General features: G+C 45.8%; 1 protein-coding gene across 1 annotated transcript in view; it reads right to left on the reverse strand.

Moving 5' to 3' along the window:
* LOC126191024 (TD and POZ domain-containing protein 3-like) overlaps window positions 1-21,035 on the reverse strand; it is an 85,873-nt gene that overhangs the window by 26,894 nt on the left and 37,944 nt on the right. Inside the window, exon 3 of the mRNA XM_049931723.1 lies at window positions 3,130-3,687. Within this exon, the coding sequence (XP_049787680.1) occupies window positions 3,130-3,687 (558 nt within the window). The remainder of the gene's footprint in view (window positions 1-3,129; window positions 3,688-21,035) is intronic.

Below are 21,035 nucleotides of genomic sequence, written 5' to 3' on the forward strand. Positions count from 1 at the left end.
TAAACACAGACCACACCATTATGAAACAACCACCAGCTTGTACAGTGGCTCGTTGAAAACCTGGGCACATGGTTTCGTGGGGTCTATGCCACGCTAGTACCCTATCGTCAGCTCTTGCCAACTGAAATCGGGTCTCATCTGATCAGAACAGCACGACATCGCCTGCAGTGCAGCAACTCGACCTGTGACCACATCGGTTGGACGCTGTTAGCGAAGGCACTCTCGTCGGTCGTCTGCTACCATAGTCCAATAACGCCCAATTTCGCCGCACTGTCCTAACGAATACGTTCGTCGTACGAGTCACATTGATTTCTACGGTCATTTCGCGTAGAGTTGCTTGTCTGTTAGCACTGACAACATATGGCAACGCCGCTGCTCTCGGTCGTTAAGTGAAGGTTCAAATGGTTCAAATGGCTCTGAGCACTGTGTGACTTAACGTCTGTGGTCATCAGTCCCCAAGAACTTAAAACTACTTAAACCTAACTAACCTAAGGACATCACACACATCCGTGCCCGAGACAGGATTCAAATCTGCGACCGTAGCGGTAACGCGGTTCCAGACTGAAGCGCCTAGAACCGCACGGCCACACCGGCCGGCTTAAGTGAAGGCCATCAGGCATTGCGTTGTATGAAATGTGGTGTTCTCCACACACTCTTGGCACTGTGGATCTCGAAATATTGAATTCCCTAACGATTTTCGGAGTAGAATGTCCAATGCGTCTAGTTCCAACTACCATTCCGCGTCCAGAGTTTGTTAATTCCCGTAGTGCGGCCATAATCGTGTCGGACAGCCTTTCACATGAATCACCTGAATACAATCCATCAGCGCACTTCCCGTTTATACCTTGTATACGCAATACTACCCCCATTTGTATACGTGCATATCGTTATCGGTGCGTTGCGTAACCGAGGTCACTTGCTCTGTATATAAGCGGGCAGTGCCCGCCAGCGGAATCATTCCGCTGTGAGCTCTGTCTGCAACAGCATTGAAGCACTATGCCTCGTCGACGTGTGTATCGTCAACGTCGCCACCGCATGCCTGTCTACAAACACATAATAAGCTTCGAAAATAAACTTGGCACAAATGGAACGGCACAAAGTGTGACATAGAATGGACCGATTTTTTTTCCGTGTATGTCGAGTTCAGTCTTGATGCTGGCACAGGGAGTACTGGAAGTGGATGGTTCACTCTAGCTATTGTCCGATGTGAGAATGCCTCTCTACCTGGACTCGAATCATTCGCCAACCGAGATGTCATCGCTTACAAGACCTGGCATTGTGGAATAGATGCTAAGTCCCTGTCTAGACCTAGTTATGTATATACAGGGTGTTTCAAAAATGACCGGTATATTTGAAACGGCAATAAAAACTAAACGAGCAGCGATAGAAATACACCGTTTGTTGCAATATGCTTGGGACAACAGTACATTTTCAGGCAGACAAACTTTCGAAATTACAGTAGTTACAATTTTCAACAACAGATGGCGCTGCGGTCTGGGAAACACTATAGTACGATATTTTCCACATATCCACCATGCGTAGCAATAATATGGCGTAGTCTCTGAATGAAATTACCCGAAACCTTTGACAACGTGTCTGGCGGAATGGCTTCACATGCAGATGAGATGTACTGCTTCAGCTGTTCAATTGTTTCTGGATTCTGGCGGTACACCTGGTCTTTCACGTGTCCCCACAGAAAGAAGTCACAGGGGTTCATGTCTGGCGAATAGGGAAGCCAATCCACGCCGCCTCCTGTATGTTTCGGATAGCCCAAAGCAATCACACGATCATCGAAATATTCATTCAGGAAATTAAAGACGTCGGCCGCGCGATGTGGCCGGGCACCATCTTGCATAAACCACGAGGTGTTCGCAGTGTCGTCTAAGGCAGTTTGTACCGCCACAAATTCACGAAGAATGTCCAGATAGCGTGATGCAGTAATCGTTTCTGATCTGAAAAATGGGCCAATGATTCCTTTGGAAGAAATGGCGGCCCAGACCAGTACTTTTTGAGGATGCAGGGACGATGGGACTGCAACATGGGGCCTTTCGGTTCCCCATATGCGCCAGTTCTGTTTATTGACGAAGCCGTCCAGGTAAAAATAAGCTTCGTCAGTAAACCAAATGCTGCCCACATGCATATCGCCGTCATCAATCCTGTGCACTATATCGTTAGCGAATGTCTCTCGTGCAGCAATGGTAGCGGCGCTGAGGGGTTGCCGCGTTTGAATTTTGTATGGATAGAGGTGTAAACTCTGGCGCATGAGACGATACGTGGACGTTGGCGTCATTTGGACCGCAGCTGCAACACGGCGAACGGAAACCCGAGGCCGCTGTTGGATCACCTGCTGCACTAGCTGCGCGTTGCCCTCTGTGGTTGCCGTACGCGGTCGCCCTACCTTTCCAGCACGTTCATCCGTCACGTTCCCAGTCTGTTGAAATTTTTCAAACATATCCTTTATTGTATCGCTTTTCGGTCCTTTGGTTACATTAAACCTCCGTTGAAAACTTCGTCTTGTTGCAACAACACTGTGTTCTAGGCAGTGGAATTCCAACACCAGAAAAATCCTCTGTTCTAAGGAATAATCCATGTTGTCTACAGCACACGTGCACGTTGTGAACAGCACACGCTTACAGCAGAAAGACGACGTACAGAATGGCGCACCCACAGACTGCGTTGACTTCTATATCTTTCACATCACTTGCAGCGCCATCTGTTGTTGAAAATTGTAACTACTGTAATTTCGAAAGTTTGTCCGCCTGAAAATGTACTGTTGTCCCAAGCATATTGCAACAAACGGTGTATTTCTATCGCTGCTCGTTTAGTTTTTATTGCCGTTTCAAATATACCGGTCATTTTTGAAACACCCTGTAGTAACATGCCTTTCACATTGTATACCCGCTCATGTCGTAAAGTTAGTAATGATGAAAATATGTGTCGGACAGCCTTTCACATGAATCAACTGAGTACAAATGGCAGCTCCACCAGCGCACTTCCCGTTTATACCTTGTACACGCAATAGTACCCCCATCTGTGTAAGTGCTTATTGTTATCCCATGACTTTTGCCTCCTGTGTGTAGGTAAAATAGTGTAGAGGGGATCGACCACCCAAAATGGAAATAGCCATACCTTTGTGCCGCTGACACGATTTTGCTTATTTCCGCGACAGCCTCCGGCTCACTGTGTATCGCTGTAGCCCAACCGGCTGTGCCCATCACCTCGAAGATGTTGTCCCCGATGAAATCGAGACTGGCGTCCTTCAACGAGGTGAAGGAGTGTTTCATGGCGACGATGGCCACGGACACTGCGTTGTCAACAGTGATGCCGTCTGCCAAGTGCTTTTCACAGTACTCCTTCAGAACACGCAGCCCGTAGTCGTCGGCGAGTGCCAAGAGCTCGACTGTGATGCTCGCCGGGGGCGGCAGCTGGTCGCTGTACACGTAGCGCAGCGCCTGGCGCACCTCCTGTTCCGGCGCCCCGGCTACGTGCAGGATGCCGCCCGGGAGGTCGGTCAGCTTCTCGGCGAGGACGGGGCTGCGAGCCGCCAACACCGCCCTGTGAGCGGCCAGCGCGACCCCGCCCACCATGAGCGTGACGTCGCTGCACACGCCAGAAGCCAGCAGCGCCAGCAGGTCGCCCGCCAGCCTGCCCTCGGCATCTTCCCCCTCTGCTGGTTCTTCAGTCTCGCTGCAGACATAAATAACGGCCTTGTTGATGCGCCGCTAGTGAGGGTACAGCAAGCGCACTAGCTCACGCTTATATCCGCCCACAAAAGTTAAACATACCCATTAACTCTGAGTCTTTCTCGGAAGCATGCTTCAATAAAATCTTCTCGCTTTACGAGCCGTGTCATTTCGAATACGACACTCCAGCTTTCGCTAGCTGTCTCCGCCGTCGTCATGAGGCGTCGAGTGTAATGTGCTTACTGTAAGACCTTCAGTACACACACCATCAGATTATTTGACTTGTCGCTCTAACGAAGTAGGCGAGTGTCAGCAATATGTCTTGGGGTCTTATCGTGGCGTGTTTATCTTCTGCCGTTAGGTCAGACGATAGAAATGCCACTTGCACGCTCAGAGTAGCAGATTGACGGAGGCCAACTTTAAACATAACTTGATTAATTTTCACACACATTTATTAAAATAATAACAAACATAAAAATTACTTACCTTGGTTCTGGATGCTATTTACAATTGACAATCTCAAGTTCCTTTGGTCTTGGTACGTTACTCTTATTCTCATATATATCTCTGATACTTGACCAAAGTGTCTATACATTTATCTTCATGGCTATGTACAGGAATATGGTAATCTTATTAGACACTAACTGAAACTTGACTATAGACTGGTACAGACAAATGTAGAACTCGTACAGACTGTTGCAGACAAATGCAGACTGACTAATCGGAGGTCTGTACACTCGTTATAATACCTTGCGTGTTCAGGTATCACTGCGCGAGTGTGATCCGCGAGGAGAAAAGGTTCTACGTTAGCAGCAATCTCATTGGCTGCATTACATATTAATACGCGGATCGGCGGAAGCAGAATTTGGTCCGTCTCTATGGCAGAGCCATCTCGTAGTGCGGAGACGGACGAGCGCTGTGCCTGCGCTGTTGTGCTTAGCGGGGCGCGCTCTAATGGGAAAGTTGTGTACGCGCTGACTACGCTGAACTGTGTACACAACATTGAGATTAGTGACTGCCGGGGCTAACACGGTGTTCTGCATTCCTTCCATACCGTGGGGCAACTACTAGCAAGATACTATGCCATGTAATAACTCTCTCATCTATTTCTGAAGTTACTATATAATCTAATGGTACCTCGAACAGAACAATGCCGGAAGCATAAGAAAAGCAAATGTGGCGTCCGTAGACCAAGTTTTCTATTTTCCTGGTCCAGCTATGTATTCTTATTTACAAATTAAAAATTATAGTTCATGTAATATTATTTTTTGATATGTATGATAATTTTACAGCCCTGAACACGCAGTTCCATCTCTTCAATCATCCAACACCATCAATAATAATTTAAAGGAATAGGTAGGTTTAACATATTTGGGGAAAGTTACCAAAATGGTACCGGTATCATTTAAGCGAAATGACTTACATTCTAGGAGAAACACTCCAGTAGTACCTATATTTTACTAAAATCGTTATGTACAAGCTTTTGAGATATTTTACGTGACACGACAAAGCCATGTTAATATAATAATCTGCCTTCAATTTATGTAAACTCTGGTCTATGTCATTCCATGTTTTAACTGTTTTATATTGCATTTATAAACACAGATACCGCAAAAACAGTCAAGCTCTCGCCTAAAACATATTGGAAATCGCATATAAAAAAATAACAAAATGGCTGACATTCATATAAAAAGGTCGTTAATTCGACTCGTGGATTCAGTTCCACTGTGCCTCGGTTGCCTGTCTCGCAAACTAGCCGTTACAGATTGTGTTCAGATCTTCAAAAATAGGCCAGTGGTAGAATCGTAAACGAGGTAGTAGGGCAGTTAGAAATGTCTGCTTTTCCTGACAGATAACTACTGGAGAGGAGTCACGGTTTGGAACTACAATTTTGTAATCTCCTCGATACGACAGTGCGAGCAGAGAAACCAGTTTAACACATTGCTAAACCATCCCCTTGAAGCCAGCATTTACTTCAATGTGCCCAGAAATGCAGTATCCATGTGTGTTATCCGTAAACCAAGTTGGAAGATCTCACAGTCTAGCTGTGCTTCCACAGGAGTAACCAGTATCTGCGTTAACAGCATACTATGGCTACGTGCGATCTACACACTGTGAAAACCACCAACAGTGTGTCAAATTTTGAGAGGGGGAGGGGAAAATGATGCGCGGTTTTGCCTACTTGCGTCCTGAAGAGATATGTACTGAGACCAGTGTTCCGGCCCGCCTCCAAGATATAAGATATATCTTTCACACCGTTAAAGACAATACACAGGGATAGGAAAAATAATGTGAACAGTGGTAGTAAAGGGATGGTTAGAGTTAGCTGTGCTACCAGCCGACAAAGGGAATGCCACAGTTATCCTCAATGCCACCGATTATCATAAGAAAGTGGCCGTATTATTGGAAGATATCACGTACCGGATACTTAAACGGGATTATGGTATCGATAGCTAGGATGCCACGGCGTAGCTGCCAGCTAAGTTGGCACTACGACAGACAACGACGACAGCGCCCTCTAGCAGGCGCTGTTCAGCTCTACGAGCACCACTGGAGATTGACCCCGTTTCATCAGGTGCAGACAGCCAGGAAACATCGCTTCAGCTAAGTTTGCTACTGAGACTTTGCATCAGTTACGATGGGGCCACAACGTCGCACCTACGTGTCATCACCAAAAGTTATGTAATATGTCTGCATACGTTTACACACTAGTAAAGGTGCTTTAACTGTATTTGCAGTACCGACGTGTATGACCTTGTCCTGCTCCTACCCACGCGCCGCCCTCCAGGCGGGATACAAAATGGATCCCACAGCAGCACTTAGCAGGAAGGCAGGGGAGCTCCTGAAGACATCTGGCCTCCCAGAAGAACTAGTCAAGAATCCACGACCGAGAGCACCAAGGCCACCCAGGTCATACGGTCTACCCAAGGTCCATAAGGATGGGGTCCCCTTGAGACCTATTGTTCGTGCTATTGAGTCTCCTACATATCGGTTGGCAAAATACTTATTACCACCTATAGTAGACCACTGTAGCCATCATATTAATAACTCAAAAATGATTGTTGACAACATAAATCAGATCAGGATAGGTCCGAATGACATCATGATCAGCCTAGATGTGGTCTCTTTGTTTACAAAGGTACCGATGGAAGACACATTAAAACTGTTCACATTATTTTTCCTATCCCTGTGTATTGTCTTTAACGGTGTGAAAGATATATCTTATATCTTGGAGGCAGGCCGGAACACTGGTCTCAGTACATACCTCCTGAAATACTGAAGTTATTTCTGCATACTTTGACGACCACCTATTTTTTGTATGGTGGAAAATATTATGGCCGCGCGGGATTAGCCGAGCCGTCTAAGGGGCTGCAGTCATGGACTGTGCTGCTGGTCCCGGCGGAGGTTCGAGTCCTCCCTCGGGCATGGGTGTGTGTGTTTGCCCTTAGGATAATTTAGGTTAAGTAGTGTGTAAGGTTAGGGACTGATGACCTTAGCAGTTAAGTCCTATAAGATTTCACACACATTTGAACATTTTTGAAAATATTATGAAATGACTGACGGAACAGCCACGGATTCGCCAGCGTCACCAGCCATAGCTAACTTTTTCCTGGAGGATTTCGAAGAACGAGCGTTGAACAGTGCTCCTTTACGTCCATCCTGCTTCTTCAGGAATGTTGACGATAGATTTTTAATCTGGCCACATGGGAATGAGGCACAGCAGCAGTTTGTTGATCATTTGAATGGTATAATTCAGAACATAAGATCTACAGTGGAGGTGGAGAAGGATGGGAAGTTACCCTTCTTAGATGTGCTGGTGGAGCGAAAATCAGATGGACGTCTCGGACATTCTGTGTACAGAAAACCGACGCATACAGATTTATATCCAAACGCACGCAGTTTTCACCACCCAGCTCAGAAGAAAGTTATGCTGAATACCTTGGTACAAAGAGCAAGGACTATTTCGGATAAGGATCATCTCGGCTCCAAGGTTGACCATCTGACGAAGGTATTCAGAAAAAAATGGATATTCTCGATCGTGATATCAGATCTACTCTGCCGAAGAACCTAGCAAGGACGCTGTGCGAACAGATCAAGAGGACCAACACATCACGGGGCTACCACTCTGCGGTGCAACGACCAGCAAGATCGGCAGAGTCCTGAGCCGGCAGGGAATCCGACCAGTCTTCCGGCCACCCAGGAAGATTAAGGAAATGTTGCAACCCGCGAAAGATAATCTCGGCCTGAGAGTACCGGGAATTTACAGCATTCCTTACGAGTGTGGCAAAAATTACGTAGGTCAGTCAATAAGAAATGTTGCCGATCGTTGTGTGGAACATCAGCGTCACCTGAAGTACAGGTATCTAGAAAAATCAGCGGTGGCTTAGCACAGTTTGTTAAATAAAGATTGCTCACGCTTCAAACTATCAGGTCTTTGTCATCAGGGAAGCAGTTGAAACTAGACTATGTGAAAATAATTTCAACAGAGACTTCGGGTATACACTCAGCAATGCATGGAAGCGCGCAGTTGATAAAGAAAGAGCGCAGAGGGAGACTTCTTACATTCCTCGCTGTTCTCCGCCTGTTGCGATGGATGGCGCTGCAAGCAACGCTGGATTAAGCGCGCAAACAAGACATAGAGGCCGCCACCTCCGTACGCGCTGTTTTCATCGTGACGTCATCCAGCCAATGAGAAGCCGTCCACTGCTTATAAAAGCAGAAGCCTCACCGGTCCACGACCCTTCGGGGGGAATTCAATAAAGGAAAAAAAAAAAAAAAAAAAAAAAAAAAAGTCCACGACAGTCAGTTTCACCCCTGACGAAGATGATGGAGGTAGTCATCGAAAGTTCGGGATTTTATCCCAATTTGACGCGGCGCGGCAAGTAAACCGAGAACTTTTTATGCAAGGACTCCGTCACGAAAGACTTCTTAGTCACGGAATGGTTGTGTTTGACGGTTAACAACGCACACGTCGCGCTGGACTGTGCGTGTTCAGTACGGACTAGGCATCAGTGCAGGTTGTTTACGAGTAGTATTAGTATTTGCATTCAGAGGGCGAGGTCAACGTGCAAGGAAACACCTAACAGAGTTCCAAAGAGGGCAGATTGTGGGTGCCCGATTAAATGGTTCAAATGGCTCTGAGCACTATGGGACTCAACGGCTGAGGTCATAAGTCCCCTAGAACTTAGAACTACTTAAACCTAAGTAACCTAAGGGCAACACACACATCCATGCCCGAGGCAGGATTCGAACCTGCGACCGTAGCGGTCGCGCGGTTCCAGACTGTAGCGCCAGAACCGCTGGTACCCGATTAGCTGGAGCATCAGTAACGAAGACAGCCAACTTATTGTATGTTTCAAGAGCAATTGTTTCAACAGTCATGACAGCCTGTACAAAAGATGGAAAGACATCATCGTGTAAACGTAATAGTGGGCGCAAATCAACACTAAACGACACAGTTCGTCGTACGCTAACACATATGGTGTCAAAACAACACAAAACTACGGCGGCTAAAGTGACTGCAGAGATGAATAGCCATCGTCGAAACCCCGTATCTATCGACACTGTCCGCCGAGAACTACATAAAGCGAGTATTCATGGACGAGCTGCTATAACGAAACCATTAGTGACGTCAACCACCGCAAAGAAGCGTAAAACTTAGGAGCATAAATCACGGACGGCTGATCAGTGGAAACAGTTCATATGGTCCGACGAGTCAACGTTTTTACTATTTCCAACATCTGGCCGGATTTACGTCTGGAGAACGCCAAAAGAAGCCTACAATCCTGATTGCTTGATTCAGATGGTTAAGGTTTTCAGAAATTACTGCAACCAGTCGCCTTTTATGTAGATGTATTTTATTTAACCATGACCGGTTTCGAGCTGCCTAGCAACTCATCATCAGATGGTATATACATTTAGTGCTTTTTTGTACCCATTGTGTGGGTGGTTGAGTATCTGTGGAGATAAATCTTTCTGCAGGTATATATATCTCTTTTAAGACGTATTTTTAAAACCATTGTGTCTTGTTTTTCACAATTGCACAAGTTAAAACTTCCACTAGATGTATATTACTTTTATGAGGCACTGTTGGAAACATATATCTTGTTTTTCGTAAACATCGCTGAACACACTTAGCCACAGATACGAATATTCGTATCTGTGGCTAAGTGTGTTCAGCGATGTTTACGAAAAACAAGATATATGTTTCCAACAGTGCCTCATAAAAGTAATATACATCTAGTGGAAGTTTTAACTTGTGCAATTGTGAAAAACAAGACACAATGGTTTTAAAAATACGTCTTAAAAGAGATATATATACCTGCAGAAAGATTTATCTCCACAGATACTCAACCACCCACACAATGGGTACAAAAAAGCACTAAATGTATATACCATCTGATGATGAGTTGCTAGGCAGCTCGAAACCGGTCATGGTTAAATAAAATACATCTACATAAAAGGCGACTGGTTGCAGTAATTTCTGAAAACCTTTTCACACCACAGTCGCAGTGTTCCACATCCACAATGGATAAAAGTCTCAGATGGTTAAGCAGGGAGGTGGAACTGTGATGGTGTGCGCAGCCTTATCACGGTATTCTGCTGGTCCCATCATTACTCTCAAAGGCCGTGTTACAGCCAACGATTATGTGAACATTTTAGTTTAGGTGCTCCCTACGATTCAAGCATTGTTCCCAATAATGATGTCATATTTCAGGACGACAATGCACGCACTCACAAAGCTAGGACAGTACCGTCGTGGTGTGAGGAGCACGCAACTGAACTGCAACTTCTTCAAAAATGGTTCAAATGGCTCTGAGCACTATGCGATTTTACTTCTGAGGTCATCAGTCGTCTAGAACTTGGAACTAATTAAACCTAACTAACCTAAGGACATCACACACATCCATGCCCGAGGCAGGATTCGAACCTGCGACCATTGCGGTCGCTCGGCTCCAGACTGTAGTGCCTAGAACTGCACGGTCACTCAGACCGGCGCAACGTCTTCCCTCGCCAGCATAGTTCCTGGACTTGTGCATAATCGAATCCTTATGGGCGGTTTTGGAGCACAGAGTCAGGAGCAGATTTCCGCCTCCCTCGTCACTACAGGAGTTAGAAGACCTTCTGGTCGAAGAATGGCATAACATTCTACTGAGACTATAGAATCACATGCCAGTATTTCAAGAACAATCTCAACTCTATTACGGGCAAATGGGGGTCCAACTTCATATTAATAAATCATTCCCAAGTAAGTACATGTGTTCACTTTATTTTACCTATCCCCTGAAGCTCTTCTAGTTCCTGGAATATAGGGCGTTTCCCGTGAATGTGATAGCATTTACAAAGTCAAGCCAATCGCACTGTTGCTAAGCGTTGTGCAAAGCATTCACGACATATCAATCAAAGACAACGTGAGAAGTTGGTCGTGGGTGAACATTGCCTAGAAAACGGCCATAAAATCTAATTTGTGTGAAAAAAAACGAGAGATTTGGATCAAACAGCTTCATACTGGGATTCTGTTTTCAAAGAAGCGACAGAAGTTAAAATAAATAACAATAATTTTAGCAGAGGCCCAATCAGTAGGGCATGGGGATGAGCTTTGTACATTGACCGAAAGCGAAGACGTAGGCTTGACGCTAGTAGGGACGCAGGAGCAGCAGTTTCAAACGTGGCGCTGGGCGCTCGCGGCATGTGACGTCACTCGGTGCCACGGGGGGGGGGGGGGGGGGGGAGCCGCTAGGAACAGTTCAAATTGCCTTCCGCGAATGCGCCATTCCCGCCCTCTCTGGAAAGTTCTATATGCTGCCATCACTGCTACATAGATCAGAACAGCGTGCCAGGGCCGGCAGTCAGTGATATCAACTCCTGATGACAATGGCGGAGACAACCATCGGAAGTTCGAGTGTTTCATTCGAAATGGCGCAGCTTGTAAACCGAGGAAATCTTACTGAGCATATTCTTGGAACAGGATTTCATCATGGTTACACAAGAAGGAAAAAACTTAATCATAAGGCATTCGTCCAAAGTCCACAATTACCTATATTATCTAATCAAGAGCATCTGGACACCGGTTAGTGACTGCTCGAAAGCTGCAACAGCAGAGGTGTCTGACTGTCTATGGAGGAACTGCAGCCCATTCATCCCCAAGAGCCGAAACCCGAGGAGATACTAATGTTTGACTCTGGTGTCTGGAGATAAATCATCATTCTGACATTCCAGAGGTGTTTCGTTGGTTTTAGGTCGGAACAATCGGCAGATCAGTCCATTTTAGGAATGTTATCGTCCCCGAACGAATGCCTCACAGACACTGCTCCGACAGGGTGCATTGTAATGCTCATATAAACAATGTCCGAACTCTTTCACTACTGTACACAGTACAAAATGCTGTGATGTGTGTTCATTGGCTTCCACATTTAGAGTTTTCTGAAGTACAATATGAGGACTACACTCTAACCGCGGAAATCACACCATCTCCTCCATACTTCACTGCTGGCACTACACACGATGGCAGGCACTTTCTCCAGGCATTCGCCAAATCGAACCCTTCCGACCAATTGTCACAAGCTCTAGCGCAATTCATCATTCCAAATCACTTGTTTTCAATTATCCACTGTCCAATGGCGTCGAGTTTTACATCACTTCAAGTGCCACTAACACTGACTATAGAAATGTGTGGCTCATGAGAAGCTGATCGGTCACTGTATCCCACTGTCTTTAACTCGCTACGAACAGTCATTGTCAAAGCTTGAATGCTTAAAGCACTTTGGAACTCTGCTGTTTTTAGGCGATTTTTTGCAGTTGCCCTCTGCAGTGCTCGTTCACAGGGCGCCTGTACATACAGGCTGCCTGGTCTTTGTTTAGCCTTGGTTGTTCTTTGCGTTTCCTTTTCACAAACATATCACCAACAGGCGACTTGGGCAGCATTGTAAGGTTTGAAATCTTGCTGATGGACTCCATAGTCAAGTGCAGTCCAGTGACTTGTCCATGTTCGAAGTCGCTGAGCTCTCTTGACCGACCCATTCTTGCGTACTGACAACACAACACTGTGACAAAAAATGGCTCTGAGCACTATGGGACTTAACATCTGCGGTCATCAGTCCCCTAGAACTTAGAACTAATTAAACCTAACTAACCTAAGGACATCACACACATCCATGCCCGAGGCAGGGTTCGAACCTGCGACCGTAGCGGTCGCGCGATTCCAGACTGAAGCGCCTAGAACCGTTCGGCCACACCGGCCGGCTCTTGTGACATCAAGAGGTCAATTCCTCATTACACAGAGGAGTCCAGATACTTTTGATCAGGCAATGTATATTCTGTAAACAAAGTAACATATCATCAACAAGAAGTCTGAAAAACAGAACAACAAATCAGTTTAAACAGGATGCTGATAGCAGGAACACAGGCGTTGTAGCTATGTGGTATTGTCTTTATGATGTAGTCCAGCAACCATTGTGAAACTCACCTTATTCCTGAAAATGATCTGGTTGTTGGTTAGCGGTAAATAGTCCCCAAATGCTTCCCACGCATAAACTCACAAGGCAAAATGCTTTTCACTCACTCGAAAGAGCACACTAGTCTCTTTGCAGCGCTGTAAGTGGTCGAGAACTCGTACTAGGCCATCATGTGACCTCTCATCGCTGATGTAACTCACGGCAGTGAAGTGGTGAGTGTCTACCCATCAACTGCTTGCTCGCAATCAGCATATTACGATGGGTCGTCTTGGAGAGATGAAAGAACAGTAGAAATTAACTATTATGTTCGGACGTGCCCATGACCATACTGAAAATGAAGCTCAATAATGTTCTGGAGTATCATCATGGACTGTGCATCGAATCCGTAAGGGAACATGTGTCACTCGCAGTTCTGCAATACAGCCTAAGAACTGTGGTCGTAGAAGAATCTTAATCAATAGGGGCTGCAGATGAATGACACATCCTTTCGACGACAACTGGTCTCAAAACTGACAAGTATTTCTTCCACTACTTCTTGGAAAAACAATTCCATGTGTAAGGTAAAATAACAGGTAAACTTCTTGTTCTACTGATTTTTATTTTTTTTGAACTAGTTTTCGAATTATAGGGTCATCTACAGAAACTGACTAGCGTCAGAAAAGGACTGCAATTCTTGGGTAATCAAACATTACAAGCAAAGATGCAATCCGCTTGCATACAGTGTTGTATATTGAACTTGTTTCTTGATGTTGGAATGACACTTTAGACAATGGACAATAATAAGCACAATCAATAAATAAACTATACATTATTATTGTTTAAATGATTATGAGGCCTTAACACTGGCTGCCAAACTGTTCAACAGAGCACTTTTCATTTATGTTGTGGAACAAACATGTTTAACATTGTAAATTAAACTTCAGGCAATGGACAATGTTATACACAATAATTAAAGTGCACAATCTTACAGTATTATATGTTATATAGTTATGATTCCATAGTTTGTGAGGTAGTGATATCGGCTAAGAAGCATGTAACTGAGCGCTAGTGACGTATGTTGTGCAACGACGTTTTACATAGTGAATTATATTTTATGCGATGGGCAATATTAAATACAGCACATGGTTAAAATACACAGTATTAGAACTTATACTGTTGAAGGTTGTGGGGTAAGAAAGGTAAGGACTAGGGAATGCTATTGTGTTTTAATTTTTTTTTGCAACATGTGTCATTGTGTCGAGATGTGCTTAGCTGCAATTGATAATTTAGAACCAGCTTCGGGTTTTGAGCTAAATGTTTGTTTACCTCAAGTGCTTCCAAGAAAATCAGTAGAACAAAAACAGTCTACTTGTTATCCAACCTTAAACTGACAAGTATTGCTGCTATCACTAAATACAGTCAATGCATCCCTGAATATGGAAGTAAACAGGAATATAAAAAAAGGGAGGAAGGTGTATCTGTTTAGCAAGAGTAATAGAAGGCAGATTTCAGACTACATAACAGATCAAAACGAAAATTTCTGTTCCGACACTGACAATGTTGAGTGTTTACGGAAAAAGATCAAGGCAATCGTGAAATGCGTTTTAGACAGGTACGTCCCGAGAAAAACTGTGAGGGACGGGAAAAACCCACCGTGGTTCAACAACAAAGTTAGGAAACCAGTGCGAAAGCAAAGAGAACTTCACTCCAAGTTTAAACGCAGCCAAAACCTCTCAGACAAACAGAAGCTAAACGATGTCGAAGTTAGCGTAAGAAGGGCTATGCGTGAAGCGTTCAGTGAATTCGAAAGTAAAATTCTATGTACCGACTTGACAGGAAATCCTAGGAGGTTCTGGTCTTACGTTAAATCAGTAAGTGGCTCGAAACAGCATATCCAGACACTCCGGGATGATGATGGCATTGAAACAGAGGATGATACGCGTAAAGCTGAAATACTAAACACCTTTTTCCAAAGCTGTTTCACAGAGGAAGACCGCACTGCAGTTCCTTCTCTAAATCCTCGCACAAACTAAAAAAATGGCCGACATCGACATAAGTGTCCAAGGAATAGAAAAGCAACTGGAATCACTCAACAGAGGAAAGTCCACTGGACCTGACGGGATACCAATTCGATTCTACACAGAGTACGTGAAAGAACTTGCCCCCCTTCTAACAGCCGTGTACCGCAAGTCTCTAGAGGAACGGAAGGTTCCAAATGATTGGAAAAGAGCACAGGTAGTCCCAGTCTTCGAGAAGGGTCGTCGATCAGATGCGCAAAACTATAGACCTATATCTCTGACGTCGATCTGTTGTAGAATTTTAGAACATGTTTTTTGCTCGCGTATCATGTCTTTTTTGAAAACCGAGAATCTACTCTGTAGGAGTCAACATGGATTCCAGAAACAGCGATCGTGTGAGACCCAACTCGCTTTATTTGTTCATGAGACCCAGAAAATATTAGACACAGGCTCCCAGGTAGATGCTATTTTCCTTGACTTCCGGAAGGCGTTCGATACAGTTCCGCACTGTCGCCTGATAAACAAAGTAAGAGCGTACGGAATATCAGACCAGCTGTGTGGCTTGATTGAAGAGTTTTTAGCAAACAGAACACAGCATGTTGTTATCAATGGAGAGACGTCTACAGACGTTAAAGTAACCTCTGGCGTGCCACAGGGGAGTGTTATGGGACCATCGATTTTCACAATATATATAAATGACCTAGTAGATAGTGTCGGAAGTTCCATGCGGTTTTTCGCGGATGATGCTGTAGTATACAGAGAAGTAGCAGCATTAGAAAATTGTAGCGAAATGCAGGAAGATCTGCAGCAGATAGGCACTTGGTGCAGGGAGTGGCAACTGACCCTTAACATAGACAAATGTAATGTATTGCGAATACATAGAAGGAAGGATCCTTTATTGTATGATTATATGATAGCGGAACAAACAATGGTAGCAGTTACTACTGTAAAATATCTGGGAGTATGCGTACGGAACGATCTGAAGTGGACTGATCATATAAAATTAATTGTTGGTAAGGCGGGTACCAGGTTGACATTCATTGGGAGAGTCTTTAGAAAATGTAGTCCATAAACAAAGGAGGTGGCTTACAAAACACTCGTTCGACCTATACTTGAGTATTGCTCATCAGTGTGGAATCCGTACCAGATCGGGTTGACGGAGGAGATAGAGAAGATCCAAAGAAGAGCGGCGCGTTTCGTCACAGGGTTATTTGGTAACTGTGATAGCGTTACGGAGATGTTTAGCAAACTCAAGTGGCAGACTCTGCAAGAGAGGCGCTCTGCATCGCAGTGTAGCTGGCTCGCCAGGTTTCGAGAGTGTGCGTTTCTGGATGAGGTATCGAATACATTGCTTCCCCCTACTTATACCTCCCGAGGAGATCACGAATGTAAAATTAGACAGATTCGAGCGCGCACGGAGGTTTTCCGACAGTCGTTCTTCCCGCGGACCATACGCTACTGGAACAGAAAAGGGAGGTACTGACAGTGGCACGTAATGTGCCCTCCGCCACACACCGTTGGGTGGCTTGCGGAGTATAAATGTAGATGTAGATGCTCCACCAATTTCCAAGCATTCAATGCGAGAGGAAATGCATGCGATGGAAATTTGGAGTCAGATATCTCACAAAAGGCGATTGCACCTGATACGTCAGGTGGCAAGTCTTCAATGGGCCAAACAACACAGGAACTGTAAAGCAGCTGTCTGGAGATCCATACTGTGATCAAACAAAGACAGATTTTTACCTCATTTCGACTGATGAAAGACGACGAGTGCAGAGGCAGCCCAATGAGGCGTTCAACCTGCAGTGTGTGTAGGGTGTAGGTGAGGCCGGGGGTGGTTCAGTGCTGTTTCCTGAGAGTTTTTCATTCCACCACTTCGAGCCATTCATTCAAGTTATCGTGGACACGAACCACCAAATTTATTTCAAGATTCTCGATGATCTAGCGTTTCTCATTCTCCTTCATCTCTATGATGCACACAGCCCAGTCACATTAATGTGATCACTGCCTACGGTCGAAGTCAACGTGCAATAACCACTCACAGACGGTAGCAGCACTAGCAGTGGAGGATAGACAAAGCCTGTCAGGGCAAGAGAGACGCGGAAAACAGTGCAGTCTTTGTAATGCGGAAACGGAGCGATTTATCTGACGTCTGGTCATTGCCTTTAGGGCCAACGGTGGAAACATTTCTGAAACGGCTAAGTTTTTAAACTGTTCACATTCCAAAATCAGCGCCGAAGCAACTGTGGTACACCACAGGTCATTCATTACAAGGTTAGCTGCAGGGACGTGTACGGGCGTATAGACATGCAACTCTTAAGCTACTGACTGCCCAGTTGAATCAAGAGGCTACCAACAGTGTCTCCTCAACCACCTTTTAACGAATGTCGCAGCAAGTGCCTAGTTCATCCAACCATGCTGACTGTTCTTGATCAGCGACGATGGCTGGAATTTACACACCAATACCGCAACTAAACTTCCTGAGTGACGACAGGTAGCCTTTCCAGATGAACCACGTCCTATGTTCCAACGGACAGATGGCCATTGGCGTGTACGGTGTGAAACGCCTGAAAGCAATAATCTTCGGAATGGTCCAGGCCGAAGGATATTCCCTGGGCGATCTCCTAATTCTGGAAGGCATAATGAATCAACATAAGTGTGCATCACACCTTGGGGATCACGTTCACACCTACATGCAGGTTGTCGTTCCTCGGCACGATGTCATCCACCAGCAGGACAATACGTGCTACACAGCTCTCAGTGTACGTGCGTGGTTCGAAGAGTACCAAGAGGAGTTTACCATACTTCCCTGGCCTTCACGCTCCTCGATTTAAAACCCAGCCTAGAATATCTGGGACCAACTCGATCATCTTGTTCGCGCCACGGGTCCTCAACTACTCTCATGCTCATAAATTACGGATAATGCTGATAAATGGTGAAACAACGCTCCGGTGGGCGGTTTGCGGGTTTAAATCACCTCGGGGTATGACCATGCTGTTCATTTGACCTGCGGTCGTCGCACGGTGGCGCTGGCAGCAGTCCACATACGCAGAGGTGTGTTGGTGCACGTCAGAGTACGGTGCAGTGAGTAAGCGTGCAGACGTTTTCAGACTTGCTAATGGTGACTGTGTGTTGAAAATGGCTCAAAGAACACATATTGATGCCGTTATGAGGGGTAGCATACTAGGGAGACTGGTGCCTGGTCAAACACAGCAGGTGTACCACAAAATGTGATCTCAAGATTATGGCGACTATTCCAATGGACAGGAAACGTGTCCAGGTGCTACAGTACGGGATGTCCACAGTGTACAACACCACAAGAAGACCGATCTCTCACCATCAGTGCCCGCAGTTGTCCACGGAGTACTGCAGATAGCCTTGCTCGGGACATTACCGCAGCCACAGACAACTGAACAGACATGGCTTACTCGCCCGGAGACCTGCAAGGTCCATTCCACTGACCCCTGGTCACAGGAGAGCCCATAAAGCCTGGTGTCAAGAACACAGTACATAGTCATTGGAACAGCGATCCTAGGTTATGTTCACGGACGAGTCTAGGTATAGTCTGAAGAGTGATTCTCGCCGGGTTTTCATCTGGCGTGAACCAGGAACCAGATACCACCCCCTTTATGTCCTTGAAAGGGACCTGTATGGAGGTCGTGGTTTGATGGTGCGGGGTGGGGTTATGATTGGTGCACGTACACCCCTGCATGTCTTTGACAGAGGAACTGTAACAGGTCAGGTGTATCGGGACGTCATTTTGCACCAGTATGTCCGCCTTTTCAGGGGTGCAGTGGGTCCCACCTTCCTCCTGATGGATGATAACGCACGGACCCACCGAGCTGCCATCGTGGAAGAGTACCTTGAAACATGAGATATCAGGCGAATGGTGTGGCCTGCCTGTTCTCCAGCCCTAAACGCTAACGAGCACGTCTGGAATGCTCTCGGCTGACATATCGCTGCACGTCTTCAAACCCGTACGACACTTCAGGAGCTCCGACAGGCACTGGTGCAAGAATGGGAGGCTATACCCCAGCAGCTGCTCGACCACCTGATCCACAGTATGCCAACCCGTTGTGCGGCCTGTGTACGTGTGCATGGTGATCAAATCCCATATTGATGTCTGGGTACATGCACAGGAAACAGGGGCGTTCTCCAGCCATGTGTTTCGGGACGGTTTTCTGAACTTATCACCAATACCGTGGACTGACGGATCTGTTTCGTGTGTGTGCCCTATGTGCCTATGCTATTAGCGTCAGTTTTGTGTAGTGCCACGTTGTGTGGCACCACATTCTGCAGTTATCCTTAATTTAGGAGCATGAGTGTAGTAACCTGCCGCAGCTGGTCATGGGACTGGAGTCGGTTCCAGGCCCAGAATGATTCTCTTCCTGCATGTCTATCAGCTGTCCGAGCTGAAACGATGGTTGTTCAGGCTTTTCACTATTGGCCACGTTTACGAGACTTACAGTGTATACACTGAGGACACTCTCGTCTTCCGCGATGATTTCAGTTGTGACCTGGTTCGGCGAGCTCTGAGGCACCCTGCCGCACGTCGACTGATCCTCCAAGTGATCCAAATCAATCATACGGCCACGGTGGGTAGCCGCCCGGTACGAGGAGCCTTGTCCCGGTTCGCGCGGCTCCCCCCCCCCCCCCCTCCCCATGTACTCAGCAGTTTGGTCCCATAGGATCTTACCACAAACTTCCACTATTCAATCCTACGGAAAAGGTCTGAGGCTATTTGAAAAAGTGGGTTAAAAGTAGCAAACAGAATTCCCGAACCACGATAAATAATACCGCTTCAGCTGTATGATAAATCTTTATTTCTGATCCAACTAGTTTTGTGGCGTTAGAGCAATATCTTCTGGGCAAATATTTATTTCTTAAGTTATTCCAAACGAAAAGCAGTATATGACCTGACATTCTTTGTCCAATTGTGATAAAACCGTCAAGAGGTCGGTAGTCCACTATAAAATACATCAGAATGCAGGGAACATCATCCTGATACAGGAAAACTTAGGCTTATCATCGTCGCGACAACGTAAGGTCAGCAGTGACCACCTAGACGAACTCTTATTGCTGATGTGGTCCTACTTGTTCAAATGTTCAAATGTGTGTGAAATCTTATGGTTCAAATGGCTCTGAGCACTATGGGACTTAACATCTGTGGTCATCAGTCCCCTAGAACTTAGAACTACTTAAACCTACCTAACCTAAGGACATCACACACATCCATGCCCGAGGCAGGATTCGAACCTGCGACCGTAGCGGTCACACGGTTCCAGACTGAAGCGCCTAGAGCCGCACCGCCACACCAGCCGGCAAATCTTATGGGACTTAACTGCTAAGGTCATCAGTCCCTAAGCTTACACACTACTTAACCTAAATTATCCTAAGGACAAACACACACACCCTTGCCCGAGGGAGGACTCGAACCTCCGCCGGGACCAGCCGCACAGTCCATGACTACAGCGCCCCTGACCGCTCGGCTAATCCGGCGCGAAGCAGTCCAACTTATCAAGGCTCAATTCTATAGCCGTGGATGCCCACAGTAGAAAATTTGCAGAATTCCCAAAATTTGGTAGCTGTATGGAATATTTTGCAGCAACTGTAAAGGCTTGTATTTTTTGAGTTTCTTCTTAAAAGTTCTGCTGATTAAGAAAGCTATTCGCCAAACACATTTCGCTTTATTCGTAAATCACGTTCGTGGTGATTGCTGCTGCGCTAGTATGTACTGATGAAGCACTATCAGAGGTCATTATGCGTTTACAGAATCACATGGGATAGTGTTTTACCAATAAAGTGAAATTCGTCTAGTCGAGAACGTTCTTAATTTGCTGTACATTTAGATCGGGTAACGCAAAAGAATACATAAAATTACGTGTAGTTGTATGGTTGTC

Source organism: Schistocerca cancellata, chromosome 6 (genome assembly GCF_023864275.1).
Source record: "Schistocerca cancellata isolate TAMUIC-IGC-003103 chromosome 6, iqSchCanc2.1, whole genome shotgun sequence".
Classification (NCBI taxonomy): Eukaryota; Metazoa; Arthropoda; class Insecta; order Orthoptera; family Acrididae; genus Schistocerca; species Schistocerca cancellata.